General features: G+C 40.6%; 2 protein-coding genes across 7 annotated transcripts in view; both read right to left on the reverse strand.

Moving 5' to 3' along the window:
- Positions 1–8,734, reverse strand: part of CCDC170 (coiled-coil domain containing 170) — a 40,030-nt gene extending 31,296 nt beyond the window's left edge. Inside the window, exons 1-3 of one of the 3 annotated variants that reach the window (XM_030498914.1) lie at positions 8,626–8,733; positions 5,386–5,413; positions 1,904–2,035 (exon numbers count right to left, since the gene is read on the reverse strand). In XM_030498914.1, the coding sequence (XP_030354774.1) occupies positions 1,904–2,035; positions 5,386–5,400 (147 nt within the window). In that variant the 5' untranslated portion in view covers positions 5,401–5,413; positions 8,626–8,733. Of the gene's footprint in view, positions 1–1,903; positions 2,036–5,385; positions 5,414–6,855; positions 7,332–8,625 lie in introns of those variants that run through there. The other 2 variants (XM_030498913.1, XM_030498915.1) reach the window with 2 other exon arrangements.
- Positions 8,735–16,950: 8,216 nt separating this feature from the next.
- ARMT1 (acidic residue methyltransferase 1) lies at positions 16,951–23,530 on the reverse strand. 4 transcript variants are annotated; one of them, XM_030498926.1, is made up of 6 exons: positions 23,426–23,526; positions 21,961–22,066; positions 21,199–21,440; positions 19,567–19,732; positions 18,308–18,609; positions 18,023–18,071 (listed from the first exon to the last, which is right to left on the reverse strand). In XM_030498926.1, exons 1-6 carry the CDS (start codon positions 23,473–23,475, stop codon positions 18,068–18,070), a joined length of 870 nt encoding a protein of 289 aa, XP_030354786.1. In that variant the 5' UTR covers positions 23,476–23,526; the 3' UTR covers positions 18,023–18,067. The 4 variants fall into 4 exon arrangements, with proteins under 4 accessions (XP_030354783.1, XP_030354785.1, XP_030354784.1 ...); XM_030498923.1 differs by having other exon boundaries at positions 16,951–18,609; positions 23,426–23,530; XM_030498925.1 differs by having other exon boundaries at positions 16,951–18,609; positions 21,199–21,510; positions 23,426–23,520.
- Positions 23,531–23,543: the final 13 nt, after the last annotated feature.

The raw sequence follows: 23,543 nt of genomic DNA on the forward strand, positions 1-23,543 counted from the left end.
GATCACGCTAGAACTTCCCAACAGTTCATGGAGTTTCTTTACTTTCTCTCTTTTAGCCAAAAATTCCATTTTCCTGCCTTATTTCTCCTACAAGCTTTTCTAAAAGACTGACCTTGAGGCAGACACACCAGGGACACAAAATTTCAGTGTGTTTTCTTTTGCTAAAAGGAACAAGTCATTTAAAGTGGATTTTTTTGTCACAAGAAGTGTTAAGGCATGTTTCAGCTTTCCTGACAATTGCAGATAAAAGCAGCAAGATGCAATCCAAAGTATTAATCTCCCGCTAAATAAAATTTACAGACAAATAATTAAGCCACATTAACTGTTCTTTGTGATGTGTGCTAGGGCTTTTAACTTGTGGCAAACATTTTAAGGCAATAAATATTTAAGATATTAAGCTGCAATTCAGGATGTCAGGAAATCCACGGCTCCGCCAGAGGCTTCCAGTGTGACGAAACCAAAGATACTCAGAGAAATTTCAGGAAGCTGGTGTGGCAAGTGCCTTGGAAAAGAGAAGTCCTGCTCCTCCTGCTCCCAGCCACACACACCTGTCCTCTCCCTCGCACCAGCTCTGGTATTTGTCTAACTCCTCCATAAACAAGATAACTAACACAGCTGACAGAAAAGGATTCATTTTCTACAGAGGAAGAAGAGGAAGGGGAGCTGGCCATGCCACAGGGAAAAGGCTAGCACCAAGGAGATGGGCAGGAGGACCACTCTTGCAGCAGCAACACAGTCTTCGATAAGCTTCACCTGCAAGCATTGGTTTAAGAGACACTTTGGAGCTGACATAAAGGAGCACTGACTTTGAGAAAAACAGCTCTGCCTTTTCCTAGGCTGATGGGCTTTGTTTCCATACTTCGCCCTCTTTGTGCTAGCAGAAGTATTTATGTGACTACAAGGTGAAATAAGATTGGGAAACTGGTCTGGCTAAAGAACAACCCAGAAAGAAGCTTATTTTTCAGTTATATGAGTTCCCCAACAAATCAGTGCACTGTAAAACTACACATATATCTGTGCCAGCACAAGGGATGGGGCAGTGCAGGGAAGGAAATGAGCAGCTAAAGGAACAAAAAAATTGCTTTGCTTGGCAGCTGGACCAAGCTATGGTAGCTTAAAGTCTTCATAACCTTAAAATTTCTCTGTGGTTCAACTCCCCATCTGCAAAATATGATATTTTTTCCACTGTCCATTGTCCTTGTGGTCAGTTCCAACAGCAGAAAAAGCAAGAATAATCCCATATCATGAGTTTTAGAGAGCACTCAGCAGAACAAGGCTCTGACCTCAGCTGGGTCACGAAGGTCTTTATTAGCAAGAGCATGAAGCTGCTTTCTTAACTATCCTTTTGCTTTTGCAAGCACAGTGCTGGAAGAATCTATAAATCAATCAGTCATGCTGGCAAAAAAGCTATTCAACATTTCCAGTAATACATTCTTTCTATGAGAACACAAGGTTCTGTATGGCTTTATAAAATTGAAATTTAAAGTACTGGTCTTGGATAGCCATTAAATGGAGGGGAACTCTGCAGTAATTTCAGGATCGACTGATCAACTGGTCAAAAACAGCTCAGCCAATGTACACTTACCCCTATAGTTCTGGCTGAATACTGTAGTAACAATTCATTCTCCTATAATATTACATGTTCTTTCTGTTTCCCATATTCAGCTACCCACAATTACAGAAATTCTATTTCATTGATAGGGCCTTTCTTAATTTTGAATATGAACTCATAATCAGTTCATTAACACAGAAGCAGGAGACTGAAAATCACACTGAAATTCTAAAAAGAATGTTACAAGAAACAAGAGTTCTGTATTCAAAGAAAGGTTTCTATTCCCTGCAAAAAGTGACCATAAAGAATCCTTAGGTTTGGAGAAGGATTTGGAAGTATTTTTAAATGTACCTCTGAGTGGGCACAATCATACTTCACTGAAAGTGCTGCAAGTTCACTTTGAGCAGTTTCAGCTGCAGCTCGATAGCGATTCATCTGCTCTCTAGTGACAGGAATATCCAATAGAATGTGATCATGAGATTCCTGGGAAGGCAGCATGAAAACAAAACCATTAGACATCACATTTTTTGAACATTATTCCTTCAATGGTTTTTCATTTGATTAAGATGCTCAAGGGCATTTGTTCCAAACCTGTTATTTGCAGAGTAACCTTCTCTCAGATCCTTATTGAAAAATAGGATAAACAGTCACTTTTATACCAGTCACCACTTTCATCTGTAAGTTCAGCCACCAACACCACTGCTAAAATATATCTGCATGTAAGATACACCCTTCTCAACGATCCTGTGCCCTCCCACTATATTCAGTTCAGGTTATTTCCAGCAACTTCTATGTATTTAGCAAAATTCAAAAGGCCCATCTTCTACAAACTTATCCGGTCACTCCTTCAACCCATGTAAACTTTGAGCAAAAGAGAGCCCTCAGGTGTTCCTTGTGCAAAGAAGCACTTTGGGTTTTAGACTTCATAGAATGGTTTGGGTTGGAAGGGACCTTAAAGGTCATCTAGCTCCAACCCCCCTGCCACAGGCAGAGACACCTTCCACTAGGCCAGGTTGCTCAAAGCCCTGTCCAGCCTGGCCTTGAACCTGGCCTTCAGTTACATTGCATACCTCCTCAGTTTCACTTTGGGAGAAATGGTGCAAAGCAGCAATGGCTATGAATCTCCTCTGTGCCACTCACAGTTTTGCAGATTTCTATCATATCTCACCTCCACAGTCTCTCTACCAGATTAAAGGGTCTGTGCCTACTCCGACACTCCTACCCACTCCTCAAGTCACTTTCTGGCTTGCCCATTTGCACTTTTACTTCTAATCTGCCAAGGCTAAAGGTCCTTTTAAACTCCTTCACTTGGACAAAACATTCAGCTTCCTCATCCCCAGCAATCGCCATACTGACTCTTTTCACCCTTTTCAAGCCCTTCTGAATGATGCCAAGGACTGGCTCTATGCTTCTAGCACAGTGTCCTTCAACCACTTGGACAACTCTTTTAGCTGTGCCTTTTAGACTCTTTATAGTAAGCTTTCTCTTTTTTGTACAGTTCCACTCTTCTATAGTAGAGCAGAAATGCATTGAATTTCTTGGTCTTTGTTACTTAAATCTTTCAGTATGAAAATTCAGACCTCAGGTCTTCATAGGAGTTTCATTAGAACTTTTTTTTTTCAATCAATAGTGGATACAGAATGATGAAATTTAACATCTTCAGAACAGAATTGTGTTTAGGTGATGTTGGGCATGCACACTGCAGAGGACAGAACATGAGATTTATATTCCATCAGCTCCCACACAGGACTGAAACAAAACTGCAATCCTTTAGGTGTGTATTACAAAATGCAAATCTCCCCCAGCTAATGACTGCTGTTGAAACAGAGACAAGATGTCTTCACTTCATACTATTCTACATCAGTACTGGATTCCAGGCTGAGATGAATTACAAGTTCAGCTCCTACCTATTCTAAATAGAAAAAAAAAAAAAAAAAAAAATTAAGAAGTCTCTAAATAGGTGAACATCCAGTAAAATAAGCATCTACCAAGAAATACAGAAATCCCTGAGGAATAAGGTAAAACTACTAGTTTGGACTGTAAGCTGTAGCAGAAGACAAATTACCTTGGATTAGTTTCTATAATACTGTCAACACTTTTCTTTCATCTTTCTTCAAGTACACACTGGATTAGACCCACCAAGTTTAATCGCATTCATCTCCCTCAAAGACACTCAGGAAGGAGTTGCCACTCTCATCAAGCCAGACTGATACACGTAGTACAGCTCACAGCCACGTACAACATAGCACACAATCTCCAAGATAAAAGGGCTGCTAATTTTCTCAACGCTTTATCACCACTCTGAGGGAGTGAGGGAAGGCATGTGCTGTCTCTTTGCTACTTTGTCTTCCTTTTTGCTTTATTCCACTTGTTTCACATTGTACAACCGCATGAAATTCTTTGACCGGGGTTTTTTTTCAGTCTGTAATACATCAGGGCTCCAATGCCATGGATGGAGATTGCAAAGTTAACACTGTGTATGTTATTTACATATGTTGCTATATTTATATTACTGTATTGCTGTATGTTTTCTTTTTCTTCCCTAAACAAACACAACCACTTATGACTTTACAGAAAGAAGGAATACATTTCAAAACTCATGAAATAAAAATACCCCAGAGCATAGCTGAAGAAAGAAGCTGGAACTTCCAAAACCTACATTTGCCATACAAATTTAGATTTTAAAATGGTGTGCACTTTAACGAGGCAGAAACATACCCAGAAGCATTTAAAACAGTTTTAAATGAAGCCAGGTGCAAAAGTCAATGGGAATTACCGTTTCACTCATTTACTGTCTTAGTGAGATTTACAGAAGCAGACACAAGGGAAGTTGGTATGATTAGCATACTTTTGTCAGGGAATGTGCATGCCTTAATATTTAAGTAAATAGTTTTCTATGTTTTGCCAGCAGCCATTCACAACTCTGATCATTAACCACCCTTATAGCAATGCAATTAATTTGACATGACTCTACTATAAGGGTAAAATTTGTAATGCAGATGTGGCACTTGTGTATCTCCAGAAAAATTCAGATTTGTAATGTTTCATGAGTACTATGTAGTTTATACCAATTCCTGTTCAGAAAACAGAAGTAATAGAGTGTTGAAAGAATAAGAGGCAGTAGACAGGAGAAGCCTTAATGTATAACTCAATCAGCTCTAAATAATTTCGGTTTTGAGTGTTTCTCCGATTTGCATTATTAACTATTTGATCCCTTTCCACTTACTTGCAAGAAAATGAAGTTTTTATTTCACTTCAAATGCTAAACAGAAGATAAACCTGTATTTCCAATACTTAGGAGTAACATCTGTTTGGACCTTTGGCTTTATTAGCAATAGGAGTTCTTTAGAAGATTAACAACATAAGGTCTATGTCGTTATTGTGGGGGGTTTTGTTTTGAGTTTTTACCAAGTAACTACTTTCACCTCCCTGGAATCTGGCCTGTAGTTGGCAAACTTCACCTGATTCAGAAACAACAGAACTTCAGCAACGTTCAGCAGTCTTATACCTCACCATGTACTTTGAAATTGGCCAACTGTTAAGCCACTCACTCCCATTTTGCTTTTGACAGCTTTACTGCTATTTCCTGCTACATTTCTTATTTCGACCCTGGCAAATGCTGCTATTACTGCTTCCCTTTCCCAAAATATGTAGTAAAAAAAAATCTCTAATGAAACAGAAAGCCCTCAGTAAGCATTTAAGCACTGAGCACTACCCTGAGTAACTTGTCAATGCATTGCCTCTTGCCCATAGCAGAGGGACACCACTTCTTCCCATTTCCAAAGCGTCTAAGCACATTAGGGTTGGCATACCAAAAACAATGACTCACAAACCTTTGTCGACTCCATTCTTCCTTTGCTTCTACAAAACAATTGGGGAGAGAAGGAAAGAGAAGTATAAAATTAAACATATGATGACACATGACATTAATTTTTTACAGACCTGCTTTACTAAACTATGTCATAGGTTACCATCAGCAAAGTAAGGCATAAAAGCAGAATACTATGCCCTTCAGGGCAACAGGGATCAAGAGGAATTTGTGTATGGGCTGAACTGCTGGCAAAGGGAGCTTGAACATTATGTTTTGATTGTAACTATTCTAACTAGAGCTGGAAATTTAATATTAAAAGTTTGTTGCCATCCACAACCTAACTAGTTTAATCTTCTGATTACACAATCAAGACATGTCCTAACAAGGCCATTTGAAAAACTACCTTGTACAAATAGATTTAAAAAGGAAATTCTATTAAGCAGGCAGAGAAGATTCAATTTTTTTTTTTGCAAAATAATCTATCCTAGTATAACAAAAGACAAGTTTTAGAATTTATTTCTTTTCATAAAATTGGCAGGTTAAAAAGCAAATATTATATAAAAAGCTGTAAGTTACATGAAAATCAGGCACTGGACAGTTTTTAGAGATACTTTCAGAGTCAAACAGAGGGCAGACAGGTAGCACTTTGCTATTGCAGATTTTTTTTGGTAGCAGCAGCTAGCCAGCCAGTGTGCACATCACTTTCAGAATAGCCATAGCAGCTACACACACCGATGAGTGTGAGAAGGGTGAGCCACTGTTACACGGTAAGTCAGGTTTTGTTAAACATTTGTAAGCAGACTAAAATGAATCAGAGTCACTTTGGGAGGAAAAAAACGTTCATATATTAGCCATCTTGCATGTATATTTTTTGTAAAGTTGTCTTCTTTCTACATAATACTTTGCCCAATTTGCCTATCAGAGATCTCAAAATGTTTGTATTGGCAATGCTTTATTAACATAAATCAAAATTTACAAGTAACATCTCAAAACCATTTCAGCTCTGTCAGTTCCTCTTTCACATTTTAAAATGCCAGAAATACCCAGTTACTTCTGATCACTTCTTGCTCAGTGAATTCCTCTTTCCCAATACCCAATTACTTTTGATCACTTCCTGCTCAGTGAATTCCTCTTTCCCTTGATTTCTGCCTGTGACTATGCCCAACTCATTGCCTGCAGCTTGTGCGTGCAACTCTGAAGTTATTTTTCTGTTGTTGTTATATGACTGTGGAGGTTTTTATGCATTAGTATTTCTGGAACAGTGCACCAAGTGTTCCAAACAGCTCAAATAAATTACCAAAGGGATTTTCTAAATTCCTTTCAGAAGGGTACTGCTTAGCTCTACCCTCCTCCCTTTGCAGTAATCATTGAAAGGTATTACTGAATGATAAAAATCACTCTCTGGTGGTGTTCATGTACTGAAGAAGCCAATTTCAGGCTTGAATAATAGGCTCAAATGAAAGTTTCAGGACAATGAAGATGTTAGTCTTACCCTCTACTATTACAAGCTGCAGTTAAAGCATTTTCATCTTTCATTTTCCTCTCTGTTATGATGAGGTGACTTTGCATCTAAATACAACGAATGCATTTAATATGATGAAAGACAGCAGCCATCTCAAGGCAATTACAGAGACACATCACCTACTGCAAATATTACTTAACATGTCTTTTGTTTTACTTCATCCTTTGGCTGTATGACTAAATTAAGGAACTTGGATCTCCCCTGACACTTTGTCTCACAGCTTTTCCAAAATCAGTAACAAGAAGGTGCTGCTGTGTTTAATCTCAAAATAATAACAAGGTTAATTGCTAAGACAAAATTTAGGAGAAAACAATGTGACAAAATTAAGTGCTTATGCAGGGATTTTTGCAAACTACTCGTTGTTCTACTGGTTTTATCAGTGCTGAATAGAGTTAAATAACTTTTGTAAGAGAATAGATTAAATGAGAGTTTTAAAAAACAAACAAGCAAGCAATGCCAACACTCTTGCAATTTGCCTACAATACTACAGTCAATAAAAGGCTAATATTTTAGATATATTTAAGTGTGTTGGTGCATAGATAATTCAAACTGACTAGTGCTGTAGTTTGATTTACCATTTGCAACCCTCATTTTATAAATACATAGTTTCTAATGTGATTCTGAGTCACAAAAGTAACATTCACAAACTGTTCGACTTCAGGTCACTAAGACGAGGAACAGGTTGCTGTCAACTCTGTAACTAAGCATTGCTAACAAACTTTTTAATGGGGTCAAACCAGTTCTACTTAATATAGTGGTAGTGATTTTGCCATGACAAACTACCAACATTCTGTGGTTTCAAAATTCAGAACAAAATAGCATAATGACAAAATCGATGTTCAGCTGTTAAGGAGATACCGAGCTGTTCACACGCTAATAAATTATTTATCCTTGGGAACACAAAACTGTTACAAGTTTTCTACTGTATCTACAGTGCAAAATAGTTTGATCCTTCCGAGCAGTACCCTCAAGCACCTCCTTTAAATTCCTATCAAAGCCAGCAAACCAGTTTCAAAGAAAGAAGCATCGCAAAGAAGAAATTCTTAGATAACTATAAATTCCTACTCCATGAAAGATAACTCCCTTCTGCACCACTTAAGAGAAAACTTTTGTCCTTGAATTTGTACAGATAAACTATAATGATCGGCTGAAGCTCACTGAGCTGCGACTGAAGCACATGCCCACCACCGGGTACAGCTCTGCAGCTGCAGGAGGTGTGGGATGTTTTGAAATAGGAGAAATTAAATTTAAAATGGAAAAGATAACTTGCAAGGGGGGGTTACAGCCACCCTCAATGGCAGTCAGCCTTCACAGAAACACCCCTACAGAAAGCTACTGAAGACCAGAGGAGAGACGGGGGTATTTTTGCAAAATCAGGGCTTTATTCCCTAATAGGGGAACTGCAAAAAAATAAGTCCCAAAACAAACCAAAACTCTCGACTCTTTCTGTCTCCCGCGCCGGCCTCTGTTAATGCCCAGCTCCACCCTGTGCCGCACAGCGGGGCACGCCGGCCCCGCGGCTCTCACGGGAGCCCGCGGGAGCCCTGCAGCGGCCCGGCCGGCGGCAGCCCGCCAGGCCCGGCCGCCGAGGCCGCCCCCCCCTGCTGCTTGCCCGGCCTGCCTTCCCCTTCGTTCTTCCCTGGGGAAGCGGTGCCGGGGCTGCAGCCTCCCGCCCGCAGAAACCTCCGCTGCCCCCACGGACGGGCCGCAGTGCCGGGCCGCTCCCCAGCGCCGCGGTACCTCCGCCGCTGCCGCGCCGCTGCCCCCTTCAGCCGGAGAGGCCGCGCTGGGGCCGCCACTGCCGGCCCTGGCGCCGCTCATGGCGGCCGCCGCAGCGCCGCCGTTCCCCTGGCAACGCGAAGCGGGCGGCGCGGCCTGAGGCCTCCTCAGCCCGGGGTTCGCAGTGGGGAGCCTGGTTAAGGGTGGAGGGACAGTGCCTGGAGCCTGAAGGTGACCTGTCTTTGCAAGAATCAAAAGAGAGGCAAGCAGAGCAGATGAGCTTTGAACAACAGCATGCTCTGGCCCCAGCAGGGTTTCCTTCCCTCCTCCCAGAACCTGTGAAACCAGCACCTCCCACAGCCCGGGAAAGCAGCCTGCCTTGATTGCTGCTAAAACACCTCCAGCTGAACCAGGGCTGCTTCCTCCTCTATGGTGAGAAGGGATGAGAGGAACTAGCAGTAAAGGAAAATTAAACCTTCACGTGTGTCAGTGCTGCACATTGTTTGCTTTGAAAACCCCATGAGATGCTTAATCAGGCCAGGCCCAACGCCTCTGGGGATGGTACAATCTTGCACCATTTCTATACTCACAAGTCAGAAAGTATCTTGCCTTTCCCAGGAACACTGACTTATTCATGTTTTCCAGTGAAGCAAATGGAAAAACTAGGGATAGTACTAACTGTCTGGGGGGACTTTGTCCTCCTTTCTGTGCGTCTCATGCCATTTCACTGCTGCTGCCAAAGACAAAGAAGATCCCTGCCCAAGCAGAGGGGTTCCAGTGTGGATCATCACTCAAAATGCTCCATCGCTTAAAGCACAGAGCTAGACAATGCCATGCCTCAGCTGGAATCTGCCACTAAACTCAGAAAGGAAATGTGAAAATGTCTTGACATGCAGAAGCAGTACTAGGAACAGATAGCAGAAACGGAGACCAGCACGGCGCTGAGGCTTGTGCAGTGCAGATGGCAGCAGTGGTCGTAGTCACTGGCCTCCGTATCAGGGAGTGCCTGGAGAAAGACAAAACTGCCACAGCAGTGTGAGGTTCTGCAGTTCAAATCTATGAAGGACTCTTGACAGGTTAAATTTGTACTGGCGGTCTTACATAAAATCAGCATAAATCTGGCACAAGTTTTAATTTCCCCCGCAAACTGGGACAAAAATATCATCCCGCATTTGTCCAGCATCTGACTCCAGCCTAATCTGTCCTGCTATCAGAACAGTGTGCAGATGCAGGGTTAAATGCTTGTGAAACTTTGTCCTGACTTTCCTAAACATGTGCTTGAGTGCACTTCCCCATCGCTAGTCCTGCAGTGCCACAGCTGGTTCAAGAGCTATACTTCAGCCACTTCTACACTCGTGGTGATGGGGAAAGAATGCTTACACAGCTGTTTATCACAGATCTATAAAGTTATTTGGCTTTAAAAAAACCCAAACAAACAAAAGAATCCACTGAATCTGTTGAACTGTATCAAGAGTAACAACAAAAGAGGCAAGAAAAAAAGAATGAAGAAAAGCAGTGTAACATATACCACTGATATAAACCACGGATATATGTTATATCATATATCATAACACACTGAAAAAGAATGGGGCAGTTTGAGGGGGTGCAATATCCATTCTTCAAGCCATTTGCCTAAGAAAGAAAGTATCTTACTGCAGGATGCTCACACTTCAAATTGCTTTAGGCTTGTTCACTAAATACTACAGGAAAAGTTCTCAAAAGGACTCCATTTTTCTTTTTCCTCAGCAGGGGCAAGAAATAACAGCTTAGGAAGGGCTACTTCAGGATTTTTAGTTAAAAATAATTTCAAGGAGTCATTTTCATGAATAAGATTCTTCATGCTGTGTTATAGAAAATACACGGACAGGACATTCTCAGCCTTTCTGAGCAAAGAATGATGCAGAATTATCTTCAATGTAGGTACCAAATAAAGTTACTCTCATTTTTAAAACAGCATAATAAAAAAATACTACAACCTTTCCCTTTTGTGACAGAGCTCAGTGTTGAGGAAAGATGCTAAAACTGACCTGGGATATAAAACCCCAATTCCAAAACACTCAAAAATCTAACAACTGATATAGTTCTGGAGGTTCCTAAATATCTGCTCTGAATTTTCTGTAACTAAATGAGAACAGACATACCAGGATAACTTCAAAGTTAAAAGTCATGTAATTATATGGATAGCTCACCCCTCATTCGATGGAAGAGACACACTTTGTATCTTGTGGGACATGGAAGGATAGAGAGCAATTGTTCCAACTACCCCAATAGTTCTGTGTTTCTGGACACCTGAACCAGAGACTCCCTAGCAAGTGACACAAATTAGCTTAGATTGCCTTTCAAAGTGCTAAGTGTGCCACAGGCTAAAATGACATTTCTGTACCAATACCTGTGTTTTGCTAGCAAATCAGTCTGCAGACTTCTGAGAACTTAAGAAAAAGAAAACTGAAACAAGTAACAACACTAAAATAAAATAAAAATAAAATAAAAAATAAAATAAAATAAAATAAAATAAAATAAAATAAAATAAAATAAAATAAAATAAAATGCAGCTTACTGGGGCCTGCAGAACACTGCAAGAGTGACACGTACAGAGGTATAAGCATGGCAACGGACAAACCTGATCAGGAAAGAGGTCCCTAGAGCACTATTTCTTCAAGAAAGAATTGACAAAGTCCTCAGAGCTAAACCATTCTTAGGAATGGAATGATTAACTCCTTAGTGAAAGGTGAGATCTTATTTTTATTATTTGAATTGCTTTTACATATTTTTAATAATTAAAAAAACCAACCGAACAAACAAAAAACCCCAAAACAAAAGCACTAAGGAAAAAATGCATCTTTTGGCTTTGTATTTTTAAACTGATTTCAAGAGAACCAAGTGCAGTCACAGTCTTTAAGCTTGCAGGCATATACTTGTTTAAGAATTTTTTTTCCCAAGTCCCTGACAAATCTCCAGCAGAGGTTAAGTCAGAATGATACTTAATTTTCTGCAAATATTGTGGAAACACAGAGAGCCACACAAAGAATGAACACTGAACACTGAGATGCCCTAACTGTGTGTAAAGCCCGCAGTACACTTCTGTCTATTATTACAATCTGACCTGAAGTTTGTCTGTTGGTCTGAGGCTTTGTTTTGGTTTTTCAAATGTCCCACGAGGAAATAAGGCAAACTACCAGGTCTTCAGGTACCCATGGGACAGAATCGGGGGGGGGAAGTTTTGCTTCATTAATACTACTGTTCACAGATCTTGTAATTTAAATACATCATAGCGAGTGATTAAAAGACTGAATTAAAATATTTAATATTAGTTTTCAAAACAAAGTTACTTTCTTTACTAACACTATATAAAAAAATACCTTTGTTATTAACCTCGAGCCGTTGACATCACCACCATACTGAGAAGGTGAGGTATTTGAGTCTTATCATGCGCATGAATTCCAAATGGTTTCCCAAATGCATATACACATTTCAGACATTCATTATCTAAAAGCAGCTATAGCTGAGGAAGAAAAGTGCACAAGCAACATTAAAAAAAAGATTAAATGTGTTTATCCGAAAGAGATTCACGGGAAACTTAGTCCACAGGACTTCATTATTTACAAATTTAGCTAAAGTAACTAAATCAGCCACATTTCTAAAAATACTTGGCATGACAGTCATGGGCACAACTTGCCAAGATTCTCACTTACTTGCATTCCAAAAGATATCCACTCCAAAAGCACAGTATGTCCCAACACCAAGCTGCGCTCCTCCTCTACCCCCTCAAATCACAAATATCACATCCTGTAGTAATGTTTTCTTGAGGGGTGCCTTATCCTTAGCTTACCTCAGCTTTGACCTACTTCAAAAAATAATGAATAAAAGAGGATGGAACTTAACCCCATTTCTTTTTAGTCAGCTGGTGCAGAGGTCTAGTTCATGACCCGTGGCAGATGATTTGATGTGGAGATCCTCAACATATGTTTGAAAATACAACTTCAGCTAACAAAGGGAGATAACTGCCTCCCTGGAAGTAATTCCATAACACATTTACAGATTTCTAGGTGGAAAAGGTATTAATGCAATTATCAGGAAAAAATAAGCTCAAATGGGAAAGTGGAGAGATAATATTGCTAATTAATATGATTACAGGGTGTGTATAAGTTGTGTGTGTGTAAATTTCTCCCCCTCTACTCAACTTTCATGAGACCCCAGCTGCAGTACTGCATTCAGATCTGAACTCCAACCCTAATCCAACAGAAGAAAGATGTGGACCTATTGGAGCAAGTGCAGAGGAGGCCCACAAAGACAATCAGAGGGCTGGAACACCTCTCCTGTGGAAACAAGTTGAGAGAGTTGAGCTTGTTCAGCTTGGAGACGAGAAGGCTCCGGGGAGACCTTAGAGCAACTTCCAGTACCTAAAGGAGGTCTGCAAGAAATCTGGAGAGGGACTTTTTACAAGGGCATGTAGAGATAGGACAAGGGGGAATGGCTTTAAACTGACAGAAGGTAGATTTAGATTAGATATAAGGAAAAAATTCTTCCCTGTGAGGGTGCTGAGGCGCTGGCACAGGGTACCCAGAGAAGCTGTGGCTGCCTCATCCCTGGAAGTGTTCAAGGCCAGGCTGGACGGGGCTTGGAGCAACCTGCTCTAGTGGAAGGTGTCCCTGCCCATGTCAGGTGGGTTGGAACTAAATCTTTAAAGGTCCCTTCCAATGCAAACCGTTCTGTGATTCTATGAAATTGTGTCTGATACCAGTTACTATTCTAAATCTGACAGTGGACAAGCTTGAGAAGGATTAACTAGTCTGATTAAGTCTAGCTGTTCCTTTGCCTGAACAAAATGGGAGTCCTTTTTTTTCCCCAAAAACATTGAATTTAACACTGTCTTCATCCCATGTGAATTTGCGCAGCTCAGCCAAACTGATGGAGACGCCTTCTGAAGAAAATAAGCCAGCTGGTTTCACAACCCTGGAATCCCCCACTGGGGCAAAGCCTGGTGGTGAAAATGTAATATACATACAGGAACTAATAAGACTTGGGAAAGAAGCGAGATTTTAACACAGAAACTGTTTAAGCCTTACCTACCCTGCCTCAACATTTCAGGTTTGCACTTCAGGGTGCAAGTCTTCTCAGAACCATCAGGGAAAAAGAAATCACTTCTTTTTTTTCCTGAAGATCTCCTATGTGGCAGTAAAACAGTTTAGCCTGCCCATAAGCAGATATTAAATATCTTTGGATGACAAAACAGTAACTAAACATTTTTTATGCTAGCATTACTAGATGCCATCTTATCTTGCAAGGGCAGAATAACCATCGACTGAAAACAAAAAGTTAATTCTGAAACACAAGGCAAACAGCAATGATGAAGACACAAAGCTTCATGGTATAACAAACACTGTGCTTACACTTCCCAAAGAATATATTCTGAAGTTCTGGAAATGATAGTTCTTTTCTGATTGTAAATTCAAGCGTTGCATCTAAAATACATGCTATGTTTTAGTGAGGGAGAAACAAGAGGAGTACTAAGATAATGTCCATGTAAGCAAATATTTAGATAAAAATACTTCATACACAGACTAACATATCTCTCTCTACATATGGTGACATAGGAGAGAGGACTAGGAACAACACTTTGCACAGCTGCTTTCCAGCTCAGAACATCAGCATTAAGTGTACAATGTTAAATGACAGCAAAGACAAAGAATTCATGAAATGATACTTGCAGCTGTTGAAAAAAAAAAGTAGGGTAAAGAACCAAAAAGTCAAGACAATTTATATGGAATTGTTTTCCTAGAAAATCTAGGAGTTTCTTCTTTGAAAGCTGCTGCTGGCACATTAGGTCATTTTCGGTTTGGGGAACTTAAACCAGATATAAAATCTTTGAAAGTCTACATTCAATTAATGCAGTTATCTTGGAAATTCTCTGTACATGAATGCTATTTCAAATGCTAATCTAAAATTAAACGTCTCACAGTTCCACTAGTTTGGTCTGGGATAGAGTTAATTTTCCTCACAGTAGCTGATATGGGGCCATGTTTTGGATTTGTGCTGGAAGCAGCACTGATAACACAGGGATGTTTTCATTACTGCTGAGCAGAGCTCACACAGAGCCAAGGCCTTTTCTGCCCTCTCACCACCCCACCAGTGAGCGGGCTGGGGGTGCACAAGAAGCTGGGAGGACACACAGCCAGGAGAGCTGACCCCAACTGACCAAAGGGATGTCCCACACCACATGGTGTCATGCTCAGCATATAAAGCTGGGGGAAGAAGAAGGAACAGGGGAAGTTCAGAGTGATGGCATCTGTCTTCCCAAGCAACCGTTACACATGATGGAGCCCTGCTGTCCTGGGGATGGCTGAACAATGGGAAATGGTGGATGAATTCCTCGTTCTGCTTTGCTTGTGTGTGCACAGCTTTTGCTTTACCTATCAAACTGTCTTTATCTCAACCCAGGAGTTTTCTCACTTTTACTCTTTGGATTCTCTCCACCACTCTGCTGAAGGGAAGCGAGTGAGCAGCTGCGTGAGGCTTGTTGCTGACTGGGTTAAACCCCAATAATACTCACGAAACCATCACCCTACTTCCTCACAAACAGCAATGCAACAATCTCCAATAAGATGGTTCAGTAATACCAAGTGAATACTGCTGCATCTCCTAGGTGATTTAGCATTTTGTAGGATTCTACTTACCATAACTTCAGAATATTTATTTTCACTGATCTGCATTGTGAGTTTCCAGAATTAACAGCTTGAAAGCAACCTGGGCACAGAGAGACAGATTAACCACCAGTGAAAAATGAAACCAAGTTTCTCTGCATGTGTAAGGATTGTACAAGGCAAATCTATTCTTCATGGGTGGCCTCAACAGTGAAACCATGTTTTCTCTTCTTGTCCATTACACACTTCTAAATCTCTCCAGCAAGTTAAGGCATCACCTTACAAACAATCTGTCCCCAGGCAAAGCAGATTTCTTCCCCTAATCATTTTGTCTCTCTGACCAAGGCAGGAAGTTTTCATTGCACATATTCCACAACTTCCATCCCTCTGTTTTCAACCCAAAGTTGTTGCTTCTAAATGCATTTGAAACAAGTTAACAGCATTTTCACAGACGGGAAACTGAGGCTCCAGTGCCCCAATTCATCATGTTGTTTATGTATTTTATCAAAGCACCAAAGCTTGAGCCCCCCTGAGCTCTCTCCAGTCAAACAGACCTTCAGCAGTCTGCCTTTCAGCTCTCTTGGCTGGATTTCTAATTACTGCAGTTTAATCAAGTGCCTAAGCATGAGCATGAATTCATCCTTTAGGAGTACTAAGCCAGAGACACAAAGGAGATAAGAACCCAGGTCTCAAAAGTAGAACCCTACCTACACTAACACATTGCCTCCTGAAATTCCTAGCATCTTAGATTTTGAACACTTGATCTTGCAACTTTACTTTCAGATATAAGAACACAAACACAAGGTCATCAGAAGCTGGAGGATATTTACCCACTGTGTAGATCTTCAGTGTATGAACACAAGCAGCAGCTGACACTTTCCACTTCAGATGTGCTTTGCCAGTGATTTCACTAACCACAAGAGGAATCCAACTTCATTTTCAAGGCCAAATAGGCAAAAAATACTGCCCCACCCTCCCCCACGCACTTCTTTCGGCCTGCCAAAGCTTACCCTTTGTCTTCAAGTAACCGTTAAGTGTAAAAATCTCTAAATCCACTTTCTACCATGCAGTCATCCCAATTCTCCTGCCATAGCACCACTTCCAGAACATACTCAATTAAGGCCACCTCTGTGCCCTCCCTCTCACTGTGTAATTCACATGTAAAATGGAAGTTTCCCTACCATCTGCTCTTGTTCTCTGTGTCATAGCCACCTTGGCTACCCGAGGCAACTTCACCTCACTTCAGCAGCTCTAGACAAGAGCATAACCCAGTCAGACTCCGTGGGCAATTCCGCCACCATTTTGTAACAAACCTGTGGTTATCACGGGCATTTCCTCAGTCCCCTATTTCAAACCACAGAAGTACTTTAAGACTTGACAGAACCTATTTTTATTTTTTCCTTTACAAATAGATAATGCATTTCCACTTTCATTTCACCTCACTCTGAAAAAAACACTGAGCTATCCCTAAATTTTCAAAAAAACCTCTGAGTACTTTGAGAGCAGGCTAGAAGAGAAGAAATGAGCATCTAACAACTCCAACTGGCAGCAAACACCTCAACAAACCTGTATGGCGTATGCTTCTCCAGCATATAGTTCTCAGTGTAAATGCGATTGTATTTCCCCCCTGAAAATTATGGCATCCTTCTTAAAAACAAAACATTTGACAAATAAAGAGAATTATCACAACAGAAGGACATTGCTGTCAGGCCACCTTTAATTCAAATCTTTATTAAATCTAAAATTAATGTAACTGGTTGGGTTTGTTGGTTGGTTTGGGGGGGAGAGGGACTGTGTGCTTTTCGTGGTAGAAGTTCTTAGATGAACAGTATCTTCCATATTCTTAAAATGAGATTGTCCTTTCTCCCACTCATCTGACTACCCGATGGGACAACTCCTCTCCTAGCAATATCCACTTGTATTTTAAAATTAAAATTCAAGTTTAAAATTCTAAATTAATATTTACAAGGTATCATCCAAGGACTCAACTCTTAATGTACAGCAAATTATACTCAAAGCATCAAAAGTTATTTGTCCACAGACAAAAAAAGCAAGTGAAAATTACATAATAAAATCCTGACAGACGTCAACTCAGTTCTCAGCAATTTTAAAACATGATCCTGTAACGGCTTGCAAAGAATCTATCTGGAATTAATTTGTGCATTCTCTAGAATATCAACTTTCATGCAATGCATGGCATGTGGACCACAAATTATCCTGAAATAAGTAAAAAACATGCTAATGTGGGATTGAGGAAACGGTTTCCGAAGCAGATTTTTCACTTCTTAGCCATAAAGTCTCATATCCACTGATGAAGACAAAAGTATTAGGGACAACTAAATGTTCATCTTAAACTTTACCTGCTGACACTGGACATTAGGAAAGCAAAATACATTGAAATGCAGATTGATTTATGTCTAAAAGACAGTTTGTAAATTTTTGCACCACATTAAAGTCTTGTGGAACAAAAACAACAAATTGCTTGGGAGGAAAAAAAGCTAACAAAGAAGAATCTTTGCTGAAGCCAAGCATGGAACAGAAAAAGTAGTTGAAACTCAGACCAAATCTCTCTTTCAGAACGTTAGGAACGATTTAACTAGAGAGCAGCATCAAACTGGACTACCCCATATTTTCCACTTACCATCCATTCAGGTTCAGAAGCCTGAATTTCTTCCCCTTGGCCAGGTTTTAGGCCAACCTGAGTGTCAGATTTCAGTGTTCTCAAACTACAGAGAGGCGCGGGATGAAACTTGTTCAAGGCTTGATGGAACGGAACAGTATACTCCCATTTTCTGTCTCCTGTTAATTTTCTATAGTTTAGATCACCTTTGAAAAAAAGCAAGTTTGATTTCTGTAGATCAGCATACAAATCAGGAGCAACTCCAGCCATACTGGAAAAGTCATGTGGCAAAGTCCAAAACATGTGATCATGGTAAACCCAAACTCCCTTTTTCAAATTGCCCTCCCAGTTTATCCCACACCTAGACATCCACATATGATTAGCTGATTGCAGTTGTTTAACAGTCCAGTTAAAATCATGCTTTGTGGTATCTGAAACATACCATGGAATACTTTTTCCATGAAAATGGACTTCATCAGCTAGCTTTGACGATAACAGGAAGTCAGCCAACACAAAATCACTCACAAGTTCAAAGCCGGCATTATCCAGGACTATGTCAACTCTAACATTACTTTTTTCTGTATTTCTTTTTCTGGTGTTTACAAATAGTGACCAAATTTTTTCCATATCATTCACCACAATGTAAGGTAACAGGTTTTCCAGGGATTGTAAAGGACTAGATTTCTGAGAGCTGTCTTCACCGGCTGAAAAAGAAAGGTCGCACTTATTGCCCCACAATGACACCTGCAAGGAGGAAAAAACAAAAACATTTGCTAAGTCTCACTAGTTACATTCTAAACTACATGTACACTAAAGATTTTGTTTGTTTGTTTTCATTTTAGGGTCATGAAGGTTCTAACTCCATGTTTTCCTTCAAACTTTAATAAAATTCAACTTCTTGTACAGAAATCTGACTATAGGCAAGATGTTGTGGAAGAAACCAAACAATGCACTGTATTTACGCAGGCATCAGAAACATGCATTAGCAATGACAAAGATGGAAAATTTAGATCAACATCAATAGAGAGATCATAAAGCTTAAATATTCTCTGTACTGTAATTCCAGAAAATATCAGTAAGAACACAGAAAAAGGAGTAATAAAAGCAGGGTTGTTTCTTTATTGCATGCTGGCAAGTATTTTAAGTACTAATGAGGTCTTAATAAAGATTCACCAAATACTTGTTGTGCACTGTTGCCAGCTACTGGACTTATTTGTAATCCTACACTATTTCATATTCTACCCAAAGGCATTATTTTCCAAGAATAATCTAGTTACAAAGCTTTTAATCCACTTCTGGCCCTGTCTGACTTCTAACTTCATTTTCCAAAGAACTTTAAAAATTTTTACTGTCAATAAAATAAACTGGTTTAAAATTTTACAGTTAAGTAACAAATAAATGACCTGGAACTTGACTTAAAGCATTTTAGAGAGAGCGTTAAGGAGAATAAGCTGGGTTTTCAAATAGACAATGACAAACAGCAGTATAATGAAAATGTCACATTTAATAAAAGTAACTAAAATGTAAATATTCCCAGAGTAGCAAGAATACAGTATGGCTGCCAGGATTTCATCACATTTTACACACACAAGAGACATATTTTAATTGCCATATGAAGTTCAGATTCTTTACAACCTCAAGTTTTTGTTTGATACATACAAGAGATACTTTAAATTCTTAGGTTAAACACTACTACTTTACCTGCAATAGCTTAAAAAGTTCCTCCTGAAGTTGCTTTTCATCTAGATCCTTGATGTTTTTAAGAAGTTCCTGAAAGTAAGTGCATAAGGCAATAACAGCCTCTTGGGATTCGAAGAAATTTTGAGCCTTTCCTTCCTTAAATACGTCAAAGTTCTCAATAGGTGGGCTAAAAAAAGAACAACAAATATATTAGCGTACTTGCCATGTTTTCCAACAGTACACAATACACACTTGAAAATGCAAGCCTGAAGCTCAGCTTTTTCAGGCCGTACTATGAGCTCTAGCTAGATTTTCCACATCTGATTTGTCATACTAGATTTTCACACATCTCAATTACAGCCTGATATCATGTCTCACTGAAACAGAAAGTATATGAGACATCTTTATATTTCTAGCAATATATTCCGAAAGCGAACACGTGTTCCATCACAACAACTCTGGGAACTGCACATATACAGGGACAATTTTGAACTCTAGTCTTCAGACACGGTGAATTGCTGCCCCAATTTTAGGGTGTGCTGAAATGTACTTCCCATTTCAAGGTCTCTTACACTGATAAGAAGTTACTCTTACAGAAATTTTTAACTAGGACTAGAAAATTAACATGACAAAGATGACAAAACAATTCAATTCGTGTAATATATAAGAAATATACTCATCTATTGTGAGGCACATTTGCACGTACACCTTTTGACACATGACTGAACTTCCTTCCAAGCATATCCTTAAGAGCAGCTAAGCATCGGAGACGAAGCAACTTAGAGCTTACTAATGAAAAGTATCTGCTGAGTTCTTCAATTGCAATCCAGAAAATCCATCTCGTATTTGAAGCTTTTGCTACAAGAGTTCAAATTACGCAACACACCAGTGGAAACAGGATCCCATAACTCTGTTTGCAACTCTGTAATACTAAGAGCAAATAGAGTACACATGGAGCTTTCAATTTTTTTTTCTTGACAGCCACGGGAACTTAAAACTGCTCATTCCTCCCCCATTACATTGTACTGGCACCTCTCCACAGTACCAGCACAGCAAGTTTCTCCTGCCAAGTTAATTTTAACCAGGACCAGCTCCCAAAGTTCGATGCAACACATGGTCTGCAAACACTGCTGTAATTAAGAAGATGGTGTAGAATGAACAACAGGGGCTGCTTAAGGTGGGGCTACTGCTATGAGAGACAGTTCTCAAACAGTAACTTCAGATTTTGAGCAGCAAAATGAATTAGAATGACCAGCAAACGAGTGGCTCTCGCATTCTGTGTTTCAGGCTAACATATGGCTTAAGAGACAATTCTAGACTAACAAACCTTTTGGAAATGCTAAATAACTTTCATATCTCAATGCACATTAATCTGCAAGGTCAAGCTATACAGTTAAGCTTAAGAGCTTTCACACACACCAAGTCACAGACGCTGAAGCATAAAAAAAACAACTAATAAGCTTCAAATTCTGCTGCATGGAAGAAGAAAAAGTATTCATTTTATATCTGAGGTGCAAGATAAGGGACAGGGAACACTGTAAAAGCTTAAGATTTTCCTTTAGCTTATTCCCAGCCGTCTTCCTTTCTCCTCAAATAAAAATGGGAAATAACAAGTTTTTTGCAGCGTAACATACCAAGCTAGTAAACACTTACTTCTGTGCTAATGCTGCATGAATTCTTCGATACATGTAACACTCTACAAATAACCAAGGGGACTGAAACCAACTCAGTTCTCCACTCCCATTTGCTAAATTTCGTTGGTAGTCTAGGTACTGGTTCCACAGAGCAGCATCAGGCAGCTCATCTTCTAAAGGGGTCACTGGTTTGTCTGTTTGCAGTTCATTCCGCAGCTTGGAGAGGAAAGATATAGCTCTCTTCTCTGCTTCCACACCCTTCTGAAATAAGTGGAGAACAAAAATTCCTATTCTCAATATTTATTCCTGTAGAGACACAGATCAGTTTTTCCTGAAAGATATAAGTAATAAGTTTTAATTGCCAAATACAAACACATTTGGGTGAATGAAGCTTATTTTGCCCCCAATATCCTAAAATGAATCACATATGGGACTTCTTTTTAGAGTGGGCTTTTGGTTTATTAGAGGGGAACAGAGAATTGAAACATTGCCATGTTCAAAAGATGCTACCATCTACTAACACTGCATCAACACAATAACCTCAGAAAGCAAAGCAGCCGCAGAACAGATAGATCAGAAAGAGGTTAGACAGAAAGGTGACTTACAAAATTAATGAAAAATAGCTATAAGAATGAGACAATAAAGAAAAAAACAACAGACAAAAAGATTACGACAGGTAAGCAACGACTGTAGTAAGAAACCAGTAAAAACAAGGCAGAGAAGCGGTCTCAAGGGTTAGGGGAGAAAAAAAATCTCAGGCAAAAAGAGAACTTATTCTTACCTCACCATGTTCTTCAAAAAATTCATTTTTATGTCGATGCAGAGTATCAATAACTCTTGTGAGGATCTGGGGCAGTCTGTCTTTAACTGTAAAATATGCAAATGATCTAAAAAGGAGAAGATCAAAATTTTATTATAGCAATTATGAAATATCTTCTATTTTTAAAAAAGAAATGCAAGGTCTTTCTGCTGGGTTTAGCTGAGGTAGTTAATTTTCTTCATAGTGACTGATATGGGGCTAAGTTTTGGATTTGTGCTGAAAACAGTGCTGGTAACACAGGGACGATTTAAGTTATTGCTGAGCAGAGCTCAGTCACGGGGTTTTCTGCCTCTCACCACCCTACCAGCGAGCAGGCTGGGGGTGCACACGAAGCCGACACGGTTGGCCTCAACTGACTCCAGGGATATCCCACACCACATGGCATCGTGCTCAGCCATAAACTTGGGGGGGGGGAGGGGAAGGTTGGCCAGGGGACACGCTGCTCAGGGACTGGTCAGTTGGTGGTGAGCAATCGTTGATTTATTTTGCACACTTGTTTGTCTTAGGCTTTATTTCTGTTATTTTCCTTTTCATTAATATTTATTAGTATTTTGTTTAAATTGTTAAACAAAAAAAACTGTCTTCATCTCAACCCACGAGTTTTCTCACTTCTACCCTTCCAATTCTCTTTCCCCCCTTCCCGCCGCAGGGGGGAAGGAGAGAGCAGCTGCGTGGTGCTTAGCTGATGGCTGGGGTTAAACCACGACAGTCTTAAACTAAGCTTATGTGCCTTTAAAGCAGTGGACACCAATGGAAACCAACCAAATAGGTCAGGTTCTTAGGTCTACTTTTGAAGAGATAAACGTCAGTGTTTTCAGCTAAGGAAATGCTAAATGACTGGCCGTCTAACAGAGCGAAAACTACAGTTAATTCTAGGATTAAATAAATTCTCTAATTGCTCAGTTTCCAAGATATGAAGCCAAGGAAACTTAAAATTAAAAGCATAGATGTTTGTTCAAAGTTTAAGTGTGTCAACAACAAAACCCACACTACTTGCTCTCCACTGCATGCGCGACTTAGGCACTCCCCAAACACTGCTCACACGTGATGAGCACAGCGAGCAAAACGTGACCAGCCCAACCGAGAGCTGCAAACCCGCCCGAAAAATGATTTTTTTACTTGAAGGTTTCTGCCCGGGACTCGTAGTCCGGCCGCAGGGGCTCGGAGCCGGACAGCTACCCGAAGAGACCTGGCACAAGCGCAGGCGCCCTACCGGCCGCTACCACACGGCAGGACCGGCACCGGGGCCAAGCCGGCCGAGGAAACGCCTGCCCCTGCACCACAGCGCCACCTACCGCCCGCACGAATAGGCTGAGAGCCGGTGCCCGCCGATGGGCCCGGAGGCAGCAGCCGCCCCCCGGCCGGGGGAGTGCCAGCCGAACCCTCAGGTCCCTCCTGCCCCGCCACCCCACAGGCCGTGACGGACCCCTTAAACCTGGCCGAGAGGGAGACCGGTAGCACCGCTACCGCCGCCATCTTGCTCCGCCCCCGCGAGCTGCGGGGCCGCCCCCCGGAAGTGGGGCGAGGCCGCCGGACGTTATTGG

Source organism: Strigops habroptila, chromosome 10 (genome assembly GCF_004027225.2).
Source record: "Strigops habroptila isolate Jane chromosome 10, bStrHab1.2.pri, whole genome shotgun sequence".
Classification (NCBI taxonomy): domain Eukaryota; kingdom Metazoa; phylum Chordata; class Aves; order Psittaciformes; family Psittacidae; genus Strigops; species Strigops habroptila.

Excerpts from the sequence above, each read along its gene's own strand:
- ARMT1 (XM_030498923.1), bottom strand. The coding sequence starts at position 23,475 with ATGGCGGCGGTAGCGGTGCTACCGGTCTCCCTCTCGGCCAGGTTTAAG. Across the intron at positions 21,441-21,960 it reads TTTTTGAAGAACATGGTGAG|AAGGGTGTGGAAGCAGAGAA; the intron begins GTAAGAATAAGT and ends CACTTATTTCAG. Across the intron at positions 19,733-21,198 it reads CATGCAGCATTAGCACAGAA|CCCACCTATTGAGAACTTTG; the intron begins GTAAGTGTTTAC and ends TTCTTTTTTTAG.